General features: G+C 38.5%; 4 protein-coding genes and 1 pseudogene across 4 annotated transcripts; 2 read left to right on the top strand and 3 right to left on the bottom strand.

Moving 5' to 3' along the window:
- The first annotated feature begins 4,145 nt into the window (after nucleotides 1–4,145).
- On the top strand, nucleotides 4,146–6,344 carry LOC137725311 (pentatricopeptide repeat-containing protein At1g34160-like; annotated as a pseudogene).
- A 175-nt stretch (nucleotides 6,345–6,519) lies between these two features.
- Nucleotides 6,520–10,539, bottom strand: LOC137725312 (very-long-chain aldehyde decarbonylase GL1-9-like). The gene is made up of 2 exons (XM_068463958.1): nucleotides 9,809–10,539; nucleotides 6,520–7,477 (listed from the first exon to the last, which is right to left on the bottom strand). The coding sequence occupies exons 1-2, from the start codon at nucleotides 10,037–10,039 to the stop codon at nucleotides 6,926–6,928; spliced, it is 783 nt and encodes a 260-aa protein (XP_068320059.1). The 5' UTR covers nucleotides 10,040–10,539; the 3' UTR covers nucleotides 6,520–6,925.
- Nucleotides 10,540–14,524: 3,985 nt separating this feature from the next.
- Nucleotides 14,525–18,381, top strand: LOC137725309 (NAC domain-containing protein 17-like). Its single transcript, XM_068463956.1, has 5 exons — nucleotides 14,525–15,313; nucleotides 16,209–16,486; nucleotides 16,579–16,875; nucleotides 17,137–17,722; nucleotides 17,969–18,381. The coding sequence occupies exons 1-5, from the start codon at nucleotides 15,124–15,126 to the stop codon at nucleotides 18,325–18,327; spliced, it is 1,710 nt and encodes a 569-aa protein (XP_068320057.1). The 5' UTR covers nucleotides 14,525–15,123; the 3' UTR covers nucleotides 18,328–18,381.
- A 600-nt stretch (nucleotides 18,382–18,981) lies between these two features.
- Nucleotides 18,982–21,114, bottom strand: LOC137725310 (plant intracellular Ras-group-related LRR protein 1-like). The gene is made up of 3 exons (XM_068463957.1): nucleotides 20,118–21,114; nucleotides 19,862–20,028; nucleotides 18,982–19,782 (listed from the first exon to the last, which is right to left on the bottom strand). Exons 1-3 carry the CDS (start codon nucleotides 20,874–20,876, stop codon nucleotides 19,149–19,151), a joined length of 1,560 nt encoding a protein of 519 aa, XP_068320058.1. The 5' UTR covers nucleotides 20,877–21,114; the 3' UTR covers nucleotides 18,982–19,148.
- A 1,576-nt stretch (nucleotides 21,115–22,690) lies between these two features.
- On the bottom strand, nucleotides 22,691–24,781 carry LOC137725308 (pentatricopeptide repeat-containing protein At2g17525, mitochondrial-like). Its single transcript, XM_068463955.1, has one exon. The coding sequence runs from the start codon at nucleotides 24,710–24,712 to the stop codon at nucleotides 22,766–22,768; it is 1,947 nt and encodes a 648-aa protein (XP_068320056.1). The 5' UTR covers nucleotides 24,713–24,781; the 3' UTR covers nucleotides 22,691–22,765.
- Nucleotides 24,782–25,461: the final 680 nt, after the last annotated feature.

Here is a 25,461-nt window from a genome sequence, read left to right as displayed (position 1 = left end):
ACTCATTTTATTGAAATAGGTTTGATCCATGAGTTTAGGATTATTATTTCTTTTTGTTATTATTTCTTCTTCTACATGCTTTAAACCCGATTCATAACTTTTTCTTATAATCAACTCATGTCACATACTAACTGTATTATGTTTTTGTACATTTTACCCTATATTATGCAGGTGAGTTTATGTTAATTTTAGTATTTTGTTGGAAGCTATTAGAAAGATTGAAAATTAAGAAAAGAATAGATGGAAAATTTAAAAAAAAAAAAAAAATTAACAGTAGGGTGCAAATTGACTAATTTTGAGAGTTGAGGGGGAAAATTGGCCAAATTAAAGTTCAGGGGGGGGGATTGACTAATTATGAGAGTTGAGGGGGGAAATTGGCCAAAATTAAAGTTCATGGGGGAAATTGGCCAATGGTCACAAGTTCAGGGGGGAAATTGATAATATACCCTTTCTTTTTTGGTCGAAAATAGAAAAATGATAAATTAAGTTGTCACTTTTTATTTTACATGTAGTTCAATATTTTAATAGATTAGGTGTTAAGTTTTTAGTCATACATTACGGGCTTTAAAATTTTTGTTTCTTAAATTATTGCGATAGTCTTTCATCTCTACTCTTTAGGGCTGGGCATGGTTCAGTTTGGTGCAATTTTGAGTGAAACCAAAACTAAAACCAAAACTGCAAGTTTTTACGGTTTGATTTGGTGCGATTTTGAGGCTAAAACCGAAATGAAACCAAATCATTTTGTTCGGTTCGGTTTCGTTTTAAACGGTTTTGGTTTGGTTTCATTGTTTGAAAAAACTATTATGGTTACCTAGTTATTCATTTCATCCAATTCAATAAAAAAGTTTTGGTGTTTAAACTTTTGACATTAAAAACAAGCCCTTCGATAGCCCAAATGTAGCATTATTTATTGGAGTCAGCAACCAAGCATGCAATACACATTCAATCTAGTTGACGATGTAGGGATTAGTGTTCTAAAAAGCGGACTAGGCGCTGAGTGATGGTTGTCCGGTACGATTTAGAGCAAATCATTTACAAAATTGATGAGGAGCTAGTCGGCCGACTAGGCGCTCGCTAGGCACTCTAGGCAGTCTGCGGTGCTAGGTGGCATGTCTAGGCGGATTGATACTGGTCTTCTTCCATCGCCAGCGCCTCTGCAACTCTGGTCTTTTGTTCCATGCCCTCTCGTCTTAGGCAGACTCGCATCTGCAAATCAACTCTCTGGATACTAGACTTGACGAAGAAGGGAACTTATAGATAAAAATATAAGAAGTATAAGTGAGTGATGAGGAAGAGAAAATGGAAAACAACCCAGATTGAAGAAGAAGAAGATGTGCGAGAGGAAGAAGATGTGCGAGAGAGAGATCCACTTTATTGTATTTACAGTTCGTTCACCACTATGCCATATCATTAATCATTAAATAATAGAATTGATTTCTTTAATCTTTTCTCTACTATTACATCATTACGTTGAATTGATTTCTTTACATCATTATTCCAATACTATATCTCTTCTTTTAAAATATCTTAAATTACTATTTCATCTCTATTATTCTATTTTAAAACCCTAAAACAGGGAGAAGAATTTCTTCATTTTTGAAAACTTCACATTTTTCACTTTCTCACTATATATATATATATATATACACACACACACATACATACATATATGTATATATAACTAATATCACTATTCTTTTATTATCTTATCCATGAATTTCATACAAGTATAATTTTTTATTATTAAGGACAATATTGTAAATTCATCTTCTAGGGATAATACTTAGAGGCTAAGGAAAACTGTTAGTTTGTTATGATTAGTTTTCTCTTAGTTAGAAAGTTGTTGTGATTTAGTTAGCCTCACAACTTATATATATACTCAGATTGTAATCTTATTCTGGTGTGAAATGAAAATATAATTTCCAAACATGGTATTATAGCAGTTTTCTCTTAGCCTCTAAGTATTATCCATAGAAGATGAATTTACAATATTGTCCTTAATATTTATGATATGCACTTAATTACAAGATATACAAGAAATTTACCTAAATTTGCCTAGGCGCTAGGCGCCAGCTTATCGCCCGACTAGTGCCTAGCATTTTTTAGAACCTTGGCAAGGATTGAAATCAACATGCATCCCTAAGTAATGTGAACATCTCCTTAATCAAGGGGGCGGATTCAATTCGTGTAGGTGTGTGTAATTGTGTATACTGGGCATAAACCTATCTAGTATCTACCCATTATTCGCATGTTATATAAAAATTGGAAGAAAATGAAATTTCAAGGCATGGCCATTCCAGTAAGCAACAAGCCTAATTAATACTTAATCTGCTAAATTTAATACTTAAATCTAATAAAAAGTGGATTATATCGACTAATCTAGGAACAGATATGACATTTTGTCTTTTTTTTTTTTTTTTTTGTAGAACCCGTGAACTTGAATCATATTCAATTTTACTCTGATTTATCAGGTTTATATGTATGAATAATTTATTTACCAATCAACAACATTCTGACATTATGATGATCATGAACGAAGAAAATTCGAAGACTAACCAACGAAAAACCAAATCCCCTTTTGACTCAAAACCCAACCCTGAACTCTAGAGGCTAGGAGCTTTAATGAAGGGGAGGCCGAGAGAGAGAGTTGGAAGCTTAGATGAATAAAGTTGAGCAATACAGACTAGAAGAAAGAAAAGACAGAGATTATGTGGAAATATTATGATGAGGTTGAGTCCATAATAAATGTATGGACTCAATGAAATAACCAATCAGAATTGAACATTTAATAAAGTTATGCGGTTTCGGTTTAGGTGTGGTTTTCAAAAGCCAAAACCAAAACCAAACCATTTCTTACTTTGCGATTCAGTTTCAAAACCGCAAAACCAAACCATTCGGTGGGTTCGATTTGGTTCGTGTTTCGGTTTCGGTTTTCGGTTTCAAGTGCCCACCCTTACTACTCTTTAGGTTTTATAGGTTATGTGAGAATTCAACCATCATCCCTGGAGGCATGCGAACTAGAGTTCAACGGTCCCTTAATAATAAATTTAAATAAATAAGAGTGTCCGGGTCGTTGAAATTTACCCTATGTATTGGGTGGTCTTGCATGCATTTTCTTTCTCGCTCTCATAAACAAAATAGAGTAAACTGCTAATTTAGTATTTGAATTATCATCTTACTGAAAATTAGGTTCCTAAACTATTTTTTAGAAAAATTAATTCTTGAATTATAAAAATCTGTCAATTACGTCCCTAATATTATATTCGAAACTATTATATTCAATTTTTTGTCAATGGTTAAGTTTCCTTACTTGCATGTGATACATATTGGAGGGTAGATTGGTAATTTTTCATAAAAAATAGAGTATGAAGTTAACTTTGTAGGGTAAATTAAACATTATATTCGTAACATATATGAAAATTTAAAGGCTTATAGACGAGAAAATAACAGTATTACACTCTAGAGTGTGTCAAGTGACTTAAGTTGACGAAAAATTAAATAAAATAGCTTTGAATATAATAGTATGGAATGAGTTTTTTTAAATAAATTAGCAATTTTTAATGAATTTAAGGACTTATTTAACTGGAAAAAAAAAAAAAAAAAAGAATTTTGGGATCTAATTTCCACAAAGGTGAGAGTTCAGGTACTAAATCGGTAATTCACCCAACAAAATATTTCTACATCAACATGAAATGTAAGTCATGTAGAATGAGCTTTTCTTGGTTTTCATGTTTAGGGTTTAGACTCTTTATCAAAGAGATCGATTGTTTCTTTCAAAAGCAATGTTATTACATGTCTTGTTGGTTGGAAGACTTTTTTATTAACAAATTTTAAATGTATGTAGAATATAATTTTTTTGCCGAAAAGTGTAAATAAAAATGTAAACTCACAATCTTTTTTTTTAAATTGGAGTAATTTCACATTCTTTTTCATTCTTTTTATTTTAGAAATTTAGAAGGTGACTCTGTCAATTGAAACGAGAAAAATAAATAAAATCTCAAATGAGAAAAGCTTAGCTCTTTAAAATTGATGAGGAGTTACTCCTAAAGATCCTTTGTGACTAGTTCACAAAACTCCGTACTTATGTTTGAAATAGTTCATATTATAAAATAAAATAAAAACGTAGATACGAAAGGCCAGCCGACACGAGTGTCATGGGCATGGGAACATGGCAAACTCGGAGTCCTTGTTACAGAAGTGCACCTCCCTCGCGCGCATCAAACAGCTCCAAGCCCACCTTCTAACCAGTGTCAAATTCCAATTCTACCCCTCACTCACCGCCAAACTCCTCGAGCGCTGCGCCCTTTCCCCCGTCGCCAACCTCCCTTACGCCACGGCCCTCTTCCACCGCCTCCAAAACCCTTCCACCAATCAATGGAACGCCGTCTTTCGACGCCTCGCCCAGAGCCCCCAACCCACGCAAGGTATCGCATGGTACAAGACCATGTCCCAAGCTTCCCAGAAGGTCGACGCCCTCACGTGCTCCTTCGTTCTAAAGGCGTGCGCACGTGCGTTGGCTTTCACTGAGGCAATGCAGATTCACTCCCAAATTGTAAAGTTCGGGTTTGGAGCCGACGTGCTGCTGCGAACCACTTTGCTGGACGTTTATGCGAAAGTGGGCGATTTGGAGTTTGCACTGAAGGTGTTTGATGAATTGGGTCAGAGGGATACTGCTTGTTGGAATGCTTTAATTTCTGGGTTGGCTCAGGGGAATCGACCCACTGAAGCTATAGCTTTGTTTCAAAGAATGAGCGAGGAAAAGGATTTGAAGCCTAATGAAGTCACGGTTCTCGGTGCGCTCTCCACCTGTTCGCAATTGGGTGCACTCAAAAGAGGAGAAAAAGTACATGCCTATATAATGGATGAGAAGCTTGATATGCACGTCATTGTTTGCAATGCAGTTATTTGATATGTAGGTAAAATGCGGCTTTGAGGACAAAGCGTATTGGGTGTTTGAGAATATGAAATGTGGGAAGAATTTAATAACTTGGAATACGATGATTATGGCGTTTGCTATGCATGGAAATGGTGATAAAGCACTTGAGCTTTTCGGACATATGGATAAAAGCGGGGTGTGCCCAGATGCAGTTCCGTATCTTGCTGCTTTGTGTTCCTGCAACCATGCCGGACTGGTGGAAGATGGGGTTAGGTTATTTAATTCAATGGCGGGGCATGATGTTGCCCTAATGTTAAGCATTATGGGACTGTGGTTGATTTGCTGGGACGAGCTGGGCGAATCCAAGAGGCTTATGAGATCATAAATTATATGCCTATGATTCCTGATGTGGTACTCTGGCAAACTTTACTTGGTGCTAGCAAGACTTATAGGAATGTGGAGATGGCAGAACTGGCTTCTCAGAAACTGATTGAGATGGGGTCTGAGGGTTGTGGTGATTTTGTGTTGTTATTACGCATCTCAAGAGAGATGGGACGATGCAGGCAGGGTGGGGGAGGTCATGAAGAGAAGAGATGTGTGAAGAAGATACCGGGTTTTGGTTACATAGAAGTGGAAGGTGTGATACACAAGTTCGTGAATGGTGATCAGTGCCATGATAATCGGCGTGAGATTTAAGCAAAGCTAGATGAGATCGTGTTCAGGATTAAAGCCTATAGATGTGCGGCCAAGACCAATAATGTGCTGCATGATATAGGGAAGGAGGAAAAAGAAAATGCATTGAGTTATCACTGCGAGAAGGCTTTTGGTTTGATTAGTACCAGTGAGGGGACACCAATTCAAGTGTTTAAGAACCTAAGAATATGTGACGATTGCCATGTTGTGATCAAAATTAGTTCGAAGATTTATAGCAGGGAAATAATTGTGAGGGATCAAGCTCGGTTTCATAGATTTGAAGAAGGATTATGCTCTTGCAGAGATTATTGGTGACATGCATGATTCGTATGAGCTAAATTGGAGACCCCGAAAGTGATTTCCAGTTAATTTGAAGAGGCATTTTGAAGGAACACATCCCTTCTCTGGCGTTTTTATACTGTTCCGATGACAGTCAGTAATTTTCAATTTGTTTTAGTCCAAATCAATCATTAGTTGTACACTTAATTCCCAAGGATTCAGGGAAGATAAGTTTGAATGGACTGCCACTGCCGTTAAGCCTTCTTAGTGGCCCTGTAGCTCATATGTGCGCACCGTATTGCATGGTATGAGGCAAAAAAACTGTCTAGTAAAAATGCAAGCTCACCAGCATATGCTTTCAGGTGTAGAAGAATGAGATTGAAGGGTTTGAAGCCTCTCTGATGCCGCGTCTGGACGTTTGCAGTTGGTTACAGTAAGTCTCAATTGGAAGCGTATGCCTGAATAAAAACGGGAGGGTGCCTACCAGTGTCTTCAAGAATTTGTTTAGGTTGAAGAACCATGTGTCTCCGGTGACAACGAAGTGTAGCGTCGCATAGCATTGGTGCTGGTGTATTTTTCCTAGTGTGCCAAAATACCGTGATTCGGATTTATGCGTGGGTTTTCTGGCTCGGATCAGATTCGGGTGTAACTGTGTAAGTTTAGTTCAATGGTTTGGGTTATTGCAACGCCCCAAACCGGGTTATTGCACATCATTAATATTTTCACGCCGCATACAAACAGGTGTACATCAAGAAGGTCTGGACAGGCCTATGATGCCCCTTAACACCAGTGTTGCATAACCATGAACAAAATATGCTACAAATTGGACAGTCCAGAATCTCACAATCACAATGCAGAAGGCAGGTTGGTGGAATTAACACAACCAAGCAAAGAGAAAATTACTGACACAACCAAAACAGGACCAACTCGAACGACAAAACCCTCCTGCTAGAGCCTAGAATATAGCCTCGATATCATGATTCTAATTCAGATTTCCATGAATGACCGACGCCTCAGCAATATAATTTCGTGGCGTGGAGTGAGCTTGAATTAGTAAACTGCCGTTGTTGAAGTCAACTAGTCTTTCATTGCCTTCATTGCCCTCGCCTCAAACCCCCCTTCCGGTCTCTTGACAAGATTATACGGCATGTAGGTGCCAAAAAGTTTATCCCATATCGGGAAGAAGGGCTGGGAGTAGTTGTACTTCAAGCCTTGAAGTTGATGGTGTATGTCATGATAGGCAGTGTTGTTCTGGAATAAAAGATGGAATATATTACCAGGCAACCAAAGCCCACAGTGATCATCAACAGTTTTAATCACGGCAAAGCAGAAGAAAATAACAGCCGTTCGTGCTGTCATCCCTGAGACTAGAAACGAGAGTGCCCCACCAAAAGTGTCGAGCAAGAGACCCTCAAGTGGGTGATTATAAAGGGCTCCAATTGCGTAGGGAACAACGAGTCTGTGGTGCTGAGAGTGGACATGGCGGTATAAAAATTTGTTCTGATGCATGTAACGGTGCACAAAGAACTGCCATGTGTCCATTACTAGCATTGCGATAACAATCTGGACAATCTGCACAGTTATCGAGGGCTGAATTGTGATCCCCGAGGTATTCGCCTTCGAGGTCAACTGTAGCAAAAATGCATGAACTTATTTAGTCAGGATAATAGTTGAGAAAGGACCTTCCAAATTTGGACACATAGAGGACCTAACAGTTCACTACAACATTGAAATGAAATCAAAACAAGCTGAGGTAAAGTTAGGAAGACAGAAAATTGGTAAGAAATGTATTGGTCTTGCCCATCATTGGGGCGAAATAGACATTCTTACAATGAAGACCTACTAAGAGTCATAGATCATAATAAAATATGAATTGGTTAACGTAAAATTGCCAACGCTACATCACTTGTCCAAATTGTACATAAAGGTAAACCATACACCTAATGTAAGGCAGTAAAACTACTCAACTAACACCATGGTGCCTCAGGTGTGCCCCTTTTATAGAGGAGAAAAATGACCTATGAGACCTACCCCGTTAGGAACAGAGCTAGGCTAGACTCTAAATTATCTATTCACTTCTTGTTGAACCCAACTGGATCCTCTCCAGATCCTTTTGGTGAGGATCCTAGGGATCCGTAAATCATGTCCGTTCATCGTATATCGTGATGTCAGTTTTTGTCAGGTACAGTTTTTATATAATTTTAAATAAAAATACTTTAAAATAATTTCTGACCGCACAATGTACGATAAACGGATATGATTCATGGATCCCCGGGATCCTCACAAAGAGGATCCGGATTCTTGTTGAACTATCTTCTTTGATGCAAAATTTGTACTCAACCTGACATGTAATACTGTATCATTATTAACAAATCAAACTGACTTTGGAATTACAGACTATATTCCTAAATATGGTATACAGTAACTTTATTTTACAATTACGTAGAAGCTAACATATTTTAAAATATGCATCACAGCATCATGTGTCTACTTTTACGCCAGCAAAGTGCCTAAAGGACTATAGTTATCTCCAGAAAGCATTGACATTCTATGAGATCAAGCAAACAATGATAGACAAACTACCCTATAGGCACATGTAAGCGAACAGATAACAGTCATCACAAACCAAAGCATATGAGTACACCAAAGTCTTCAATAGCATATGATAAAGCTCATGACAAACAATCAATCCAACCAGCTAACAAAATAAGGATGAATAATTATTAAGAGAAACTGCTACATTATATATCGATCATCATTCACATTGAAACGATAAATGACATTACTCACTTTGTACTCCGCACATCAATGTTGTTCAGATCTGAAGACGAATCTTATAACCTAGATCTAACATCTCAAAACATGCATCACATCTCCATTTGTCTACTTTTACGAATATCACAATGTACTAGCAAAGTGCCTAAGGACTATATTTATCTCCAGAAAAAGCCTGGAATTTGTAATCTTCAGAGTAACCCTGTTCTCTATATGGACAATAAGTGACAGTGGCACCATGATGCAAAGTAACATGCCATCCTTCTGCATGGCAGCATTAACAAGAAGGAACCAAGCAAGATTGATGGTATATAGGACAGATGACCACTTATTTACAGTTCAAATTCCCAAGTTAGATATCGACATGAGAACATAAATTCGTACATCAAATTAGCTTGACCTAGGAATTGTTATGAACTCAAAAAAAGCCTCACATGAAAACATGTTTAGGAAAATTTAAAGGAGCATCCTTTCAGAGCGTACTCAACTTTTTTAAGTTTCTCTTCCATGTTTCAGTGTTTCATGACTAAAATCGTAGAATTAACAGATCTCTTCAGTAGTCTCATTTGGTAGGTATGGAAGGCAGCTGGTGTTTAAAGCCAACCATTGTCTAAGGTTTAATCATTTGTCTATTTATTTTGTTGAACCCATCGGCAAAGGTTATGGTAAAGTGCTTCACCAAATAATGCAATAAATGCAGGTGAATATAAAATCCAGATTGTAGGATTGCAAATTACACGGCATGAATTTGTACCGAACAATGATATGCAGGTGCAAAGACATCAAATGAGAGGGAAAACTTGGAGACTCAAAAGGCATCAAGTTTAAAGCCAGAGTCTAGATGGAACCATGGAACCAAGACAATCAAGAAAAGATCAGGACATCGTCAAGCCTTAAGAGACTTCAAGTGGGGTAGCTTGTGTCTAAAGCGTCTAGAACATGGCCAAGGTAAACCCAAAAAACATTTATACCAAAACAAAATACAAGGGGAAAGATATGTATATTGCACTGAGCAACTTTCAAAAGCAGTGCAGCTAAAGGCAATTTCTCAAACAGCCTACAATTGGGTCATTTCTAATTCTTGAGTTTGGTCACTTGATACTAAATTTCATTAATTATGTAGGCACATATGAAAATGAAGTGCATTCAGCATAAATTGGCGTAATTCAAGTTGAAGTAACTGACCAAAAAAAGCCCCTGAGCAACGGTGGCCTGGACGAGCTGTTGAAGCAAAACACCTTTAACGACAGAGGGGAGAGGCACCGAGTTCTTCTCGTCTTCCTCTCTTCTTGTATGCAACCGGTAATTGTCCAAAGGCGGCAACAACTGGTAAACCCCCGCATACAACCAGTAAACCACAATTGGGGCAAAGGTCCCCATTGCCTCATCACTCACATAACCTTCCCAAAACGCCATCTTTTTTGTTCTTCGAAATTTCGAATCCAATTCAAGCTTATATCATATATTAGTCCCCAAAAAAATACAAGACATTTACCGTTGAAGATCTAGAATTCGAATGCACATTCTCTGAACTCTGAAATTTAAAAATCAAGGAATAAGCAAATGCCTGAGTTTCTGATTGTTTCCTGACAGTAATCAATCAATCACAAGTTACTACTTTTCAAATTTTCCTTTCGGAATTTTCTCGGAAACCAAACAGAGCAGGGAAAGATTTTTACCAACCCAAATACTTAGAAAACCACAAACACATTGAAATGCAAATTGAGAGCAGAAGAAGAAATAGGTTTTTGGACCGACTTTCAGAGAATGTGGGTTCTCATTCAGATCTAACGCCCTGTTTGGCGCACAGCAATGCAGAAACTCTCTTTTGCTGTTGACAGTTGTGAGATTCCAAAAGGATTTAAAATTGTAGAAAACAGGGTTCTGTGATCTTGTTTGGGAGACGAGAAAATCCAATCAATAATTCTCTCTCTTTCCCTGCTGCATTTATCTTTTAATAGTTACTACTATTTGTGTCTATCCAATGTACATGTGTCAAACTTTATACTCATCTAACGATGATAGATAGGATGATGAGCAAAAATATTTCTTTTATATTTTACATGGAACCTCTGAATCGTCACCTGAATTGTCTCACCCAAAACTCTAAGAGGGGTGTATTCAATTGAGATTTTGAGGGATTTTAATTCTTTTAATGAATCTAGGGTATTCAATCATGATTTTAAGTGATTCTAAAAAATTCAAGGGGTATTCAATTAGAATTTTAAAATAGTTTATTGAAATCCTTAGAAATCTGAGTGTATTCAATTGAGATTTTAAAGAAGTTTATAATATTTTAGGTGTATTCAATTAGAAATTGATTTTAGAATTTGAGAAAGTTGAAGAATTAGAGGGAATTGGAGGGATTTTGTAGCATCAACAAATCTCACATTTCCCCATGAGATTTTGAGGGAATTGAATCAAAATTTTATATGAAATCTCTACAAATCAATTAAATTCTATAAAAATCCATAGATTTATAAATCTATTAAAATCTCTCAAATTCTCAATTGAATACACCCCCCTAAATCTCATGTGCGGATTTTATCCTCTCCTAGGGTGCTGAGTTTCTTGTCTTATGTTTGCTGATGATTGTTTAATCTTTGCTAAAGCCTCTAGTACCGTTGCTAGGAATATTTTTGAAGTTCTAAATCTTTTTGCAATTGCTTCAGGTCAACAAGTTAATTTTCATAAGATTACCATTTATTTTTCCCCTAATCCCTCTACTTACTGTTAAGTCTCAAATTACCGATTGCCTAGGTATTCAACATAGAGCCTCTATAGGAAGATATCTAAGTGTTCATAATATTATTTTTACGAAAGATTCTATTAATGCAAAAGAATTTCTTATTAAAGTGAAGTAAAAGTTTTCCGAAAGTAATTTGCTTTCTAGGGATGATAATCTTACTCATATCTAGTCTAATGTATTTAGTATTCCCAATTATGTCATGTCTTGTTTCTCGTGTCTGACAAAAATTACTAATGCCCTTGATAGATAAGCTCAAAATTTCTTTTGGCGCAATAAAGGCAAAGGCCCGCTATCATGGCGGATATGTTAGCATGCTTAAGTCCATGGGTGCTTAGGTATAAGATGGATCATTGTTTTAATCTTGCAACTTTAGCTAAGCTGGGATGAAAAGTATTGACCAAGCTTGATAACTGATGGGTTCAAATTGTTTCTTCTAAATATATACGACATGATCATTTTTGAGTTGTCAAAACAAAATATACATCTTCTGCTGCTTAGAATGGTATTCACAAAGCTAGGCAAATCCTGCTTCAAGGTATGACATGGTTAGTTGGTAACGACATGAGATACTTTGGTCTTATAATTGGGTTCTTCTGTTCTTTTGCTCTCCTTACTTTCACCTTCTCAGATTAATGATTGTTCAAGGCCTTTTGGATCAATTATTTTTTTGGATTGACTGCTTAGCTTTCATAATTGGGATCCCTTTTATTTATTTATTGAAATTTCCTTGGCAAAGTTCTTATTGTTTGCTGGCAGGTATTGGCAACTACACCCCATTAGAGTTATTAGAGTTTTTATTGAATTCCATATTTGATATGGTTTGTGTATGAGTTTGCTAGAAATATGAACAACGGCAAGAAAAACAATGGTGCTCAAATAAAAATGGAGCGTATGTTGCTCTCACTTTGTTGCATTGGATTCGATTACATCGGCATTCAATCACACACACGTACATAAGGTGTGAAGGAATGAAAATGACAAATATAACAGTTAGAGCTCACATGCTTGAGCCATGTAAGCTAGCTCACATGTAGCTTACAGTGCTACTTAAAAAAAATAACAAACTAGGACAGATGACACTCTCTCCATCATTTAGATGTTTAATCCTAGCCGACCATTTCACTTGAATTAACACTTAACCAATTAAGCTAAAAACCTAGCAATGCTGATTTGCATTGTGATGCAATCCAGCCACCTTGATTCAAACTAGCAACACCTTTATCCTGCAACACTCCATTCTAAGGTTGTTGCTGACTTTACTCTAAGCATTCATCTAATATAGTTGAACCTATCCTTAGGCAAAACTTTGGTGAATATGTATGCTCCTCAGATTTGCAGTGCACCAAATTAATCACATTATTCTGCAAAGCTTCCCTAATGAAATGATATCTTTTGTTAATATGCTTAAATGTTTAATCAAACATTGGATTCTTTGTCATGGCAATGACAAAGGTATCATCACAATACAATAGTGTCGCATCAATTTGGAATTCACCAAAATCTTCCAAGACAAACCTAAGCTAAATGGCTTGAGTTGTGACTTCTGATGCACTCACATACTTAGCTTCTGTTATAGATAGTTCTACATTGAATTTACCTTAGCACCCTTGTAGCCATGCCAAAGTGTTCCCTTGTAGGATTGTGCACGAATCTTGAGAATAGGTTAACTGCAAACATTATATCAAGTCTAGTAATTGTCAAGTATAACATATTACCAACCGTTTGCCTATAGAGAGCCTTAAGCTGAATTGTTGTCATCCTCGGGGTTGAGATCCAGGTCAAAATCTTTATAGCTCATTTGTTGATCCATTGACTGTGATTGTTATGCTGATTCATCTATAAGAGCGTTGGAACTCCGTTCTCCTTTCTGGATTATGTTCATACTTTCGACAGTGCAGCAGCCCGCTGCTGATTGGTCTCCGTTTATTTCCTTTACACTGTTTGGAACGGGGTAGCAGAGTAGTTAATGGTAGCCAGACGGAACAACTTTCATCTTGTGTAACTAATTTCGGCCGATAACGGGGGCAGTCCACAACATGAAAGGTCACTAAGCAGTTGTAGGGCTCTACCTTGACTACCAAGTTTACCATTCTTAAGGATTAAACAGTGCCCGTTTGAAGGTGTGGAGGGTGGTCCTTCCTTTGTTGATGCTATCAAGGATTGCCATCCTTTCTGCAGCATCCTTAAATAGGACATTCACTGTTGATCCATTGTCCACCAAGATACGGTTGACCATGGCATTAGAGATTTGCACCTTGACGATGACGACGTCATCAAAGGGTGAGTGGACGTCTTCTAGGTGTTTTTCAAATATTTTTGTTTGCCGTATATGCAGTTTACTCTTGGGAAGGTTTCTATCTCCAAGGGGCGGAGATCTTGAACCTTCCAAGGGGCGTGTTTAGGGTACAGGATGCCGGGGCGACATTTCAAGACTCCAATCAACGATTTCTATTGCCTGAGCCAATGCCTCTTTGAAGTGAGTAGGGATGGCAATGGGGTATATTGGATTCGGATGTGCCATCCCCATACCTAAACCTGAACCCATAGAATCCCCGAATGTGTTTTCCCCATAACCGAACCTGTTAAGTGACATATTTGTGATCGGGAAACGGTTTTCCTCCTAATGATATTTATATATTTATTTATATTATTAACTTGTACAAGTTTTCAAAAGTTAGCATCAGTCATCATGTTAGGAACACTGCACCCTCTGAGCACCACCAGGCATGTCATCGTCCTCATCATAGGCCTCTTACTGAGCCAGCTGTTGCTTCATCCTTATCTTTTCCTCCATGTTCACATCATGCAAAGTCGTCTCCTAACACTCATTCACCTCCAAATCCGTGAGGCTTCAATGCATGATTATTAACAACCCCTTTTCATATAATAAATATTTATATATTTTTTATTCATAGATAAAATGGTTTGGTTTCGGGTATGGGTTTAAGACGGATACCCTAATAACCATAACCAAACCCGAAATCAAAAAATTTCCCCGACGGTTACCTATAACCGTAAAATACCCGAAATTTTATATCTAAAACCGAACCATTCGGATCAATTAATTGCGGAGATCTAATTTGACAGGTTAAATTGCCATCTCTAGAAGTGAGAGACACTCCTCCCAGATCTTGAACCCATGGGTTCCTTCCAGATCTTTTACTAGTACGTTTATGTCGGCGAGTCTTGCAGTTGTTTAGTCAACGGACTGTTTCGAATGTCATCCTGAGACTCCATTACATCTTCCCAGATCTGATCTACGGCGGTGGCACTGTAGTAGTCTTGGTCTACGTCGTGTGCGGGAGTGAGGAGACTGCCGTGAGACTCGTAGCGAATCATCTAACCGCACCACACCCTGAAGTTAGGCGCCCAGACCCAGGTTACCCCCTGGCCACGCTTCATATCAATTATCACGCACACAAAGGGAAAAAAATCATTTAAAATTAATTAATATAATAAAATAAAAAATTGCCAAGCTGCAAGGCAAGTGCAGTTCAAGGAAACTTCTGAATCCCCTCACTACTAAACTCTTCTCATCCGTACTGTTCCTCCTCTGACAATTCACATTGACCACCCACCCCATCCTCTATCTCTCTCCTCTGCCCTAGGAGAGTCCTGCTGTGATTATTTAGGACTTTTCTTCTCTTTTTCTATCCACATCCCTCTCTCTTGCTTCTGATCGATTAATTTGTGCTTCAAGTTCTTCAATTTTTGTTTGTTTGAGGGTTTTGATTTTGTTGGAGAGGAAGCGATGGTGACGGAGGACGATCCAGCCGCGCTTTTCTGCGATGGCCACTTTGCCGCGCCGGGGTTTCGGTTCCATCCCACCGACGAGGAGCTTGTCCTCTACTATCTAAAGCGGAAGATCTGTAAGAAGAGGCTCAAGATTGACGTCATCGCCGAGACCGACGTCTACAAGTGGGACCCTGAGGAACTTCCCGGTAAGGGTTTTAGAGGTTTTTCTGTGAAAGCCTTGATTTTTCGTATGATTTTTGATATGCGGTTTTTGGGTTTTGATTGTTTGGCTATTAATTTGGGTATTTATTTTGTTTTTTTTTAATCGGCTTTGTGTAAGTCAAGCTTCTGTGTGGATGATTGATTGCTGTAGAACAGGTGATAGAGCCTTGATCATTGAGTCAACCTTTTTGATCAAAGTCCAATAGGTGCATGAATTCTTAAGCCCTAATTTTAATTGTTTGGATCATTGCGGATTTGGGTTTTTTTAGATTGCTTTGCTTCTACTTGCTGTATATTCATATTGGCTGATGGGTTTCGGAGTATTGTTTGATTTGTTGACTGGATGTCGCTTTGTTGGGTTGGCTGGGTTTGCTACGATTGGTTAGACTTAATACTTTGGTTATTGTTGATGGGTTTGGTTAACAGAGTTTTCATTCCTTTTCAGATTTGTTTCGACACACGCTACTCGAATTTTGCAGGATGCTATGGTGATATATTCTATGAGCTAATCAAATGACTACTATAATGTCTGTAGTGCGTAGTGGCAAACTAATTTAATATTTGTTCTTAGCCATTGGTTTATAAATTCCAACTTTAAAATTCCATGTGTGTATTAAATCCAATTGCGTTTTGGACAGAAATGGTTTTGAATGATTTTGATATCCATTAATTTTACAAATCCCAACCTTAAAATTCCAAGTAGATGTGTCTGTTAATCTGATTGTGTTTGGGATGGAAATGGTTTTGAATAATTCTGATTTTTATTAATTTAATTAGTCTATGCTAATCTTAGCTTTATGTATTAGAAAGCTGCTTTGAGCTCACATTTTTTGTTGATTGAATTTGGTTACTAACTAGTTAATGTGATATGATATGCAGAACTATCTTTGTTGAAAACTGGAGACAGGCAATGGTTCTTTTTCAGTCCTAGAGATCGGAAATACCCTAATGGAGGAAGATCAAGCAGGGCAACCAGACACGGGTATTGGAAAGCTACAGGAAAGGATCGTAATATTGTATGTTATTCACGGTCTGTTGGATTGAAGAAGACCTTAGTTTATTACAAAGGCCGTGCACCTAGTGGGGAGCGCACTGACTGGGTGATGCATGAGTATACCATGGATGAGGAAGAGCTCAAGAGATGCCAGAATGTACAGGTATTAATTGGAATAACATCCTTTTCAATATGGTCTTGAATTTTTTTATTCTGTAAACTAAAACTTTCCTTTTTGTTCTTTCTTTGTTTTAGCAATATTATGCTCTCTACAAGGTTTACAAAAAAAGTGGACCTGGTCCCAAAAATGGCGAGCAGTATGGGGCGCCATTTAGGGAAGAAGACTGGGTTGATGATGAATCCCCAGTAATCAAGACCTCTGCTGATTGCCAAATCTCAGTGAAGGAAGCTGTAGATGTTGTTTCTATTGATAATGTGAAGGGCAATGGCGAAGTCCATTATGCACCAGATGACATCGAGGAATTCATGAAACAGATGGCTGATGAGGCTGTGCTGCCACAAATGAATGGGTACGGTTACACAGCACCCCAGGTTGGTAATCTCTCCCTACTTATTTTCTTGCAGGGGTAGTTGTTTATGGCTATTGCAGACTATTTGAAAAATATGGCTAAGATAAGATTTTTGTATCTTAGAGGCTGATGGATCTGGTTTAGATGTTACCTGATAAGGGGTGATTGCATAAATAAAGAAAGTTTGTACTTTTGAATTTTCTTTGCATGATTTTAGTCTTGCATGCACTAAATCTCTGTCATTAAGAACACGTAATTAACATTATGCAATTTCATTTTCTAGGTTGTTAGCGAAGAAGATACCCAAAGTGGTCTGGTTGATCTGTACTCCAGGGAAGTTTTCGATCCAGAACTTATCAAAGAGTTCAATCCAAATGTGCAGCAATGCAATGTGGAGGCCAACTTTGACTTCACACAGTCAGCTACCTCCCAAATGCAATCGCATGAGGCATCTGAAGTCACCACAGCTGTTCCTGACATTTATGAGCACGGCCCTCCTGCTCTGCATGAAGAGGATTTCTTGGAGATGGATGATCTCCTTGGTCCTGAACCTACTGTACCAAACACTCTGAATCCCGTGGATGACTTGCAGTTTGGATTAAGTGAATTCGACTTGTATCATGATGCAGCCATGTTTCTTCATGACTTGGGGCCTATTGATGAAGGAAATGTTTCTCATCATCAGTACATGAATTCACAGGGGAATAATATTGTAGACCAATTTGAATACCACTTACAACCCAATCCAGCAGCTGAAAACCAGGTTAACCATATGCTGAATCCAGAATTAACTCAGATGAACAATCAGCTGTGGACAAACACTGAAAGAGCAGAACCGAATCAGGGATCTCTCTCGTATTCAACCTCAGGTATATATATCAGTGAAGATGAATAGTCGATGCTTTTGCATTTGTAAATTAAGTGGTGCAGGTTTTCAGCTTCAAGAACTCTTCTTTACGCTGATTTCTGCTAATGTATTATTCATTGCAGTGGTTGGCATGACTCACTTCTAGTTATATTATATGTTGCCGTTCCCTGTGTTGTAAATTGGAATGGCCCTATAAACTCTTATAAGTAGTCGCTAATATAGGCAGTTCCTATCTGGTATTGTCTAGGTGTGGTATATGAATCTTCAAATCTTCCTTCCCAAGCAACTCAAAATCAAAGCGGCAATGAGGCTGCAGGTGCTACAAGTCAGTTCTCTTCTGCTCTTTGGGCATTTGTGGAGTCTATACCTACCACTCCTGCATCTGCTTCAGAGAGTGCTTTGGTGAATCGTGCTTTCGAACGGATGTCTAGCTTCAGTAGGTTGAGAATTAATACGGCAAGTACAACAGCAGGTAATGGTTCTGAAACTATGAGAGCAGGCATAAAGAGGGGATTCTTCTTCCTTCCAGTTCTTGTAGCACTATGTGCCATTTTTTGGATTTTGATGGCAACTCTCAGACCACCGGGAAGATGCCTCCCCGCTTGAGTCTGCAAGTGGGAAGTTTTGCTGCTATACATATATATAACATATAATTATTTATATTCATCGTCGGGAAGTTGATGGGAAGTGATTTCAAATCATTATGAAAACATAGGATTCTAATTTCTATCTGAATTTTGGTTGTAAAGGATGAATTTTAGCTGCTTTTTCCTTTACAAAAGTAAATAGGAAATTTAACATGAATTTTTCGGTCGCAAATTAGCATGCACAAACTTTCACAGCACACTCGTTCACGTATTTGCTGCTTCTTCCCGTGCACATGTACAGGCCTTAATTTTTCCTTTCGCCTTTTGGAAATGTACAGGTCTAATTGTATCGATCGTAGTTAAAAAAAAAGGCATATGATTTTTGTATAATACATACAGTGCTTTCATGCTTTCCTTTTATTAGCTGAAATTGAATATAAAAATACAGTGCTTTCATGGTTTTTCAATTTCTTAGCCTAAACATTTATCCACCTAATTTAACGTGTCCCCAAGCTTTAACTCTTGAATGTGGGGGAGAATGGACGGGACAACAAACCAGCAAGTTTTATAGTTATTCTAATTTTGATACGACGACATAATTTATATTAAAAAAAAATCAGAGAATGCATTCACGAGATTTAAACTTAAAAAAAAAAATATCAAATAACTATTGTACTAAGTAAATTCCCTTTAGTTATTCGAAAGAAGAAAATTTGTTGAGGCTTCCACCTTTTCCAAGCTAGAAGAGTTACAGGAAATACAAGTAAAACGAAATAAAGGAAGAAACAGAAAGGAAAAAGTGAGCACAAATTACGTGCAGCAAAGAACCCTTGCATGAAATTATAGCTGCTGGTCAAGAATAGGATCTCTAGGAGCTCTTGGAGACCCCAGATACTCAGAAACACCCGAAACATAGTCCTTCAACCACGACGTGCTGCGCGTCAACCATCCTGTTTCTTCTTGATCTTGAACCTGAAGCATGCTTTTCCTCTCTTCTTCCACCAGTATCTCCAACCATCTCTTGGCCATGAAAACCTTGATAGCTACCACACCTTGTTGAACTATGTCCGAGGGTGGAACCACTAGAGGGTTCCCGTCCACGTTCAGTTTGGTCAAATTGTCAAGGCGGCCAAAGGTATCTGGAAGAGCATGAATCTGATTGTTGCTGATATCAAGTTCCTTGAGGTTGATTAAATCACCAAAGGTGTCGGGTAGCTCAGTTAGATCGGTAAAATTACTGGCAAGATTGAGGATTTCGAGATTGGTCAACCGACCAAAGGCCAGAGGAAGGCCGCGGAGCTCATTGAAGTGAGCATCCAAGCAGCGTAAAGACCTCAGCTCACAAACAGAGGTAGGAAGTGACCGAATCTTGTTTAACTGGATAGAAAGCTTCTGTAGATTGGCCAACTCGAAACCAATGTTGGTTGGCAGGTATGTGAGGCCGTTGTAGCTCACATCCAACTCCGCCAACGACCTAATCACATTTCACAAAACCAAATTACTAACTTTCTCACTCGAAATTCGAATGGATTAAAGACAATAAATTTCTTTACCTGCATTGACAGATGGAGTCAGGAAGGGCACTTAGCTTGTTCCCGGTGGCATTCAGGACCTTCAACTTTTGCAACGCCCCAATTGATTCCGGCAGTGACTCCAAAAGGTTTGAAGACACGTTTAGCTCTTCAAGTTTCTCTAATCCACCTATTGACTCAGGAATAACCTGTCCAAAATGTTCTTTTAATTCCTAATCTAATCATAATCTCAATAACTTAATCGAACCCAATCAAAACAAATCAAACCAAATCAAACCTTGAGTTCATTGCTGGAAAGATCCAGCAGGAGCAAACTGTGAATGGAGCCAAAGGCCTCGGGCAAGAACCGTAACTGCCGACCCGAGAGGTTGACCCGATCCAGAGTGGTCCGGGAGGCCTCCTGAAGAATCCCTGCCACCTCCTCAGGGACTTGGTCGTTGATCAAACCCTCATCACCGCCCTCCACCTTCTCCTCATCAAATTCCACGACCCCAGCCATGGCCGACTCGTAAATCTTGACGAGCCTCTGCTCGGCGTCCTTGAGAAGCTTGTCGTAGGCGGAGTGCAACTCATCGAGCTGCAGAATCGCAGTGTAGCCTTGCTTCTCCTTCTCCGCCGCCTCGCGAAACTGAGCCTCTTTGTCGGCCAGCCGAACCCGCCACTGGAGCCTGTCAAAGTCAGAAGGCCGGGGAGAGATGACAAGCTCCTCTAGTCTCTTGGCCAAATCGGAGTCGATTTCGCAGAGCCTAACCTTGGCGGTGTCGACGAGCTCGTGGTCGGGTCGGTCGCCAAGGGTCTTGAGGGCCGAACGGGTCTGGGAGACGTCGGCGACGGCGCGTTGCATGGCGGCGAGGACTTTGGGGTCGGAGAGGTGGGGCATCTGGTTGAGGATGGGGGGCTGGTCGGAGGGATGGGGGTCGATGCGGATAGTGCAGAGGTGGGGAGGGGCGGCGGGTGTTGAGGGCTTGGGAGCCAAGGAGGGGAGGCGGGACATGACGTAGGAGAGCATGGGGAATTTGGAGGGGTTGGGATCCATTGGATGGGATTGGATGGGATGGGATGGGATCGGAGAGACGGAGAGAGGGTGGTGGTGCTGTCTGTGTGGGCGGTGACTTGTGCGATTGAATTGAATTGGATTGGATTTTGAAGGCAGGAGGAGGAGGAGGTTAGTCTGAGACTCTGAGCATCACAAAGTGTGTGTGGTTTTTGTTTTGGAAAAGGGCGTGAATAACGGAATGGATGATGGAGTTGACGAAGTCGGACACTGCTACTGTTTTCACGCCATCAAAATTGTGATGCAATACAACAGAGATAAATAATACGTGTTGACATATATATCTTTCCATAAAATTAGAGAAACTAAATTTATACATAAAATTTGTTAATTAAGTGCATGAAAGTTGATGATGAGATTATGACTTAAGCGTTAATAAATATGTTCATTCTTATTGGGGACACATCATTGAATTTGCAAATTTTATCTATAAATTTAGCTTCCTTAACATTACCTTAAATCCAAATAGCTAACAAAAGTGAGTATAATAATATAAAAATATCATAACAGACTTTCGGTCACCTCATAGTTTAATATCAATTTTCGTATTACTATCATTTGTATCATCTCTTCAATAAAGATAGAACCCACCAGTAGGTGCGATCTCATCTTTATTAAAAAAATAGTACAAGTGATAATACAACTAGACGGTAAGAATAGTTTTTTTGTAAAATATTATGTTAAAAACATGAGTTGCCATTTTAAAATTTAACATCAATTTCTATGTTAATATTATAAAATATATGCTTAAAAACATAAGTTATCAGAGAATTCGAAAAAGGATCCTCTCCGGATCCATTTTGTGGGGATCCTTAGGATCTTTACATGTTAACCGTTCATCGTATATCGTGTGATCAATTTTTGTCAGATACTATTCGTGTTTAATTTTAAATAAAAAAATCAAATGATTTATAACTGTACAATACACGATGAATGATTAAGATGTGAAGATATCTAAAATCTCCACAAAATGAATATGGATAGAATCCAATTCCGGAGAATTCTTCGAAGAGTCGTATACCTAGACCGCAACTTTGGAAATGTAAAAAACTTGATGCAACTTTGGTAATGTTTCAATAAATATTAACCTTAGAATACAGCTTAACCGATTCTCAGAATCCTGGTTAAGTCCTTTGGATGCAGAGATCGGCAAATCGATGATTGCGATGCGATGGTGGAGTCCATCTATTTATTATTGTCATCCATTCTTCATTTATTTATTTTGTTTCTTTATTTATTTATTTATAGTTGCATTATTTATTATTATTGTCATTTATATTTCTTTTATTTATTTACTTTGTTATTTGTTCTGGGTTGCATAACTTGCATTATTCATTTGTCTCTTCTTTTTTGTTATGTGTGGGTTGTATTGGTATGCGAAGGTAGTCGGAACTTGTGTTCTTGTCAACATCTGTTACAGGTTTATGTTAACATATGCAACAATTATGATTTGTAGAGACTTGTCGAGAGTAATTACAAAAAAATTGTAAAGTAATGTTGAAAATTGTTAAGGGTAAATACAATACACGTAAAAAATATTTTATTGTATAATAATTTTGCAAACACTATTAGTACAACAACAACACATGATGAACCAAAAAGTCAACCTTAGCCAATGTTTAAAATATCGACATACAAATTTATGAAAATATCAATAGATATATCGTATTCGACGAAAATTATGAAAATTTGCAATAGAGTGAATATGTCAACTCATTCAAATTTAGCCGAAATTAGAGAAAAATTTCTTTCAAAAAATTCAAGGTTCACAATTTGCAACGGATTCCAACAAAATTTATGTATCGCATTGATAAATATCGTTGATATGCATTGATTTTCTTATATCTTGCCCATACAGGTTAGACATGCATTTAATTGTCAATAATATAGTGTAGCAAGCTATTTACATCGATTACACTTCTTCCCTTCAACCATACAGTCTCTTCACTTAAACAAAGAAGCAACGAGTTCCATGTAAAGTAATCTGGAACGATGCCCCTTTCTACCATCTGCAAAACCAGTCTCAAAGCCTTCTGAAAATCCCCCATCCGGCAAAGAACAGCTACCAACGGACCATAACTTCCACCATCTGGTGAGCAACCTCTCTCAACCATGTCCTCCACAAGTTTCAGTGCACTACCAACTTTCCCTTTGTCACAAAACGCATTGATCAGAGGATTAAATGTCGATGCAAGAGGAAAGTAACCATGACCAATCATCTCGTTCATTAGGTCAAATGCTTCGCGAACAGAGCCTTCTTGGCAAAATCTATGGATTAGACAGTCGAAGATTATAGCACTTGGAACTCCATTTTCTGTAATCATCTGATCATAAACTTTCTTTGCATTCAATGTGGCGCCCTCTTCACAGAAACCTAAGATTTTCAAGCTTCTATCAACAGCTCTGGGAAATAATTTCCCCAAACTGGTTAAAAACTCAAGTGCTTCGCCTAAACGATTTTCCTTATACAACCCGTATAACACACTATTATAAGGAGAGATTTGGCACCTAGAACCGTGTTTTCTCTCATTCATTAGTTCCAAAATTTCAAACCCTTTTTCCGTCCTTCCAGCTCCACACAAACCTCTAATTAATGTATCATACGTAACAAAATTCCAGTAGATACCATCTGTTTCCATATCCTTAAACAGATCCAGAGCCATATCCAACATCCCAGACTCGCAAAAACAAGAGATCAAGACATTGTAAGTATCAACATTTGGAAGGCATCCCTTTTTCTCCATTTCCTCCACAATGCGAAGACTGAGTTTCGCTTTCCCTAATCTACAAAAGCCCTTGACCAAGGTGTTATAAGCTACCACATCCACCAGTTCTCCCTTGCTCTCCACTCTCTCTATAACCTTGAGAGCTTCCATTACACGGCCATTGTTGCAAAGAATTTCCAACACCTTAGTTACAGTGACAACATCAGGCACAAACCCCAAACCAAAGCACTTCTCTAGCAGAACAAGAGCTTGCACTAAATTCTCTTCTCCACAATACCCAGATATCAAAATATTAAAAGTCACATCATTCGGTGCTTCCATCTCATTCATCAAGCTTCTCGCTCTACCAACTTTCTTGTTCTTGCCAAGTGCATGAAGCAACGTGTTATATATCACAGTATTTGGGGTGATTCCCCGAGTCTTCATTGCTTGCAAAAGCTTAAAACCATCACCAATTCGGTTTGTCAGGCAAAGTCCTTTCATCAAGATACCAAAAGTATAACCATCGCCTTCAATGCCACCTTCCATCATCTTCTTCCTGTAAAACTCCCTAGCTATATCTATATCTTCCTTCACAAGAACATCAAGTATTGTATTGAATACCTTCAAGGAAGGTTTCTGGTCATACTTGTAAACCAAGTCAAGCACTTTGATCACTTGTTTTACCATGTGGGCACGGCCAAGACCTCGAATGATGGTGACAAAGATGTCTTCATCCGGGGGTTGTCCAATTGATGTGGGCATTTCATCAAGCAGTTGGTGAACGGTGTCAAAGCGGTGGAAGGTGCACAGCTTGTGGATGAGAGCTCGGTAAGTGGAGGGAGAATGTGTGAACTTGGGGAGTTTGGAGGCCCATTTGAAGGTTTCGAGGGCTTGGGCTGCTGATTTTTGGTCTAATAAAAGCTGGGCAATGTGCTTATGGGATGGAGTTGCAACTGATGACGATGTCGGAGACAACGATGACATGGCTCTAATAAAATGGCTACGATCCACATTTGGAAGCTGTGAAGGATTGAAGATTAGAATGGCCAATTCACCTCTATACTGGGAGAGAGACTTACATGGTAAGGATCTGAAAACAAGAGTGCACATGGGAATCTAATGAAGTAGGTTTTCTTAAGTTTCTTGACAGAGTAGAGCCCCGTCGTCTACTTCTCCTTTTGCTTATCTATTTCTGCCAATCAAACACTAAACAACGTAAGATAATACATAAAATTACCAAAACTCCATTGTGGCAAATTAAAAAGAACTCTAGGTTGAACTGTGACTATAAGCAATGCATTAGAATGCTAACATAAATTTGGAAGCCAAGAAAGATGCTAATAATATTTGAAGGCCATTTCTTATTCCGGATATTTGGAAGTCATTTGAAATGGCAAATCTAGACAAACCTCATTCTGGAACTCAAAGACTAAAACAAATAATAATAAAAAATAAAAAAAAGCTTTCGCCCCAATGAATCATTTGTTCACCACCAATTACCATTGATAACAACTGCCACAGAAACTCTTAAGTCTAGAGCACATATTGTCACCCTGCGAACCCTGAGTCATGATAGAGGGCAGCGTTTATTCTATTCTACCGCTGCATCTAACTTTTGGGTTAGAATGCTTACGTACCTTGTGATGGGATCAAGCCGATCGTAATTCACATTCTAACAAAATCTAGCAAGGTACCCTAAGTCCGCATTATAAGTCGTAAGATACTGTCTGTCTTTGACTAACTAACAAGGTCCCAAACCAATGACCACAAATTTACATAACTGTCAAGTTACAATAGCATTTTTAACCAAGCCATTTTGCTACTGCATGTAAGGTCATACTGCGGTTAAATTGAATTTC

Source organism: Pyrus communis, chromosome 2 (assembly GCF_963583255.1).
Source record: "Pyrus communis chromosome 2, drPyrComm1.1, whole genome shotgun sequence".
NCBI lineage: Eukaryota > Viridiplantae > Streptophyta > Magnoliopsida > Rosales > Rosaceae > Pyrus > Pyrus communis.
This window is presented reverse-complemented; position numbering and strand designations above follow the sequence as displayed.

What these genes read in the sequence shown, in the direction of transcription:
- LOC137725312 (XM_068463958.1), bottom strand. Translation starts at nt 10,039, where the DNA reads ATGGCGTTTTGGGAAGGTTATGTGAGTGATGAGGCAATGGGGACCTTT. An exon ending in TTGCTCAGGGGCTTTTTTTG is followed by an intron (nt 7,478 to 9,808) that starts GTCAGTTACTTC and finishes TTTTTGCTACAG; the next exon opens with TTGACCTCGAAGGCGAATAC.
- LOC137725309 (XM_068463956.1), top strand. Translation starts at nt 15,124, where the DNA reads ATGGTGACGGAGGACGATCCAGCCGCGCTTTTCTGCGATGGCCACTTT. An exon ending in GGACCCTGAGGAACTTCCCG is followed by an intron (nt 15,314 to 16,208) that starts GTAAGGGTTTTA and finishes TATGATATGCAG; the next exon opens with AACTATCTTTGTTGAAAACT. An exon ending in TCTCTCGTATTCAACCTCAG is followed by an intron (nt 17,723 to 17,968) that starts GTATATATATCA and finishes GGTATTGTCTAG; the next exon opens with GTGTGGTATATGAATCTTCA.
- LOC137725310 (XM_068463957.1), bottom strand. Translation starts at nt 20,876, where the DNA reads ATGGATCCCAACCCCTCCAAATTCCCCATGCTCTCCTACGTCATGTCC. An exon ending in TTTCCAGCAATGAACTCAAG is followed by an intron (nt 20,029 to 20,117) that starts GTTTGATTTGGT and finishes CATTTTGGACAG; the next exon opens with GTTATTCCTGAGTCAATAGG. An exon ending in GACTCCATCTGTCAATGCAG is followed by an intron (nt 19,783 to 19,861) that starts GTAAAGAAATTT and finishes AAATGTGATTAG; the next exon opens with GTCGTTGGCGGAGTTGGATG.
- LOC137725308 (XM_068463955.1), bottom strand. Translation starts at nt 24,712, where the DNA reads ATGTGCACTCTTGTTTTCAGATCCTTACCATGTAAGTCTCTCTCCCAG.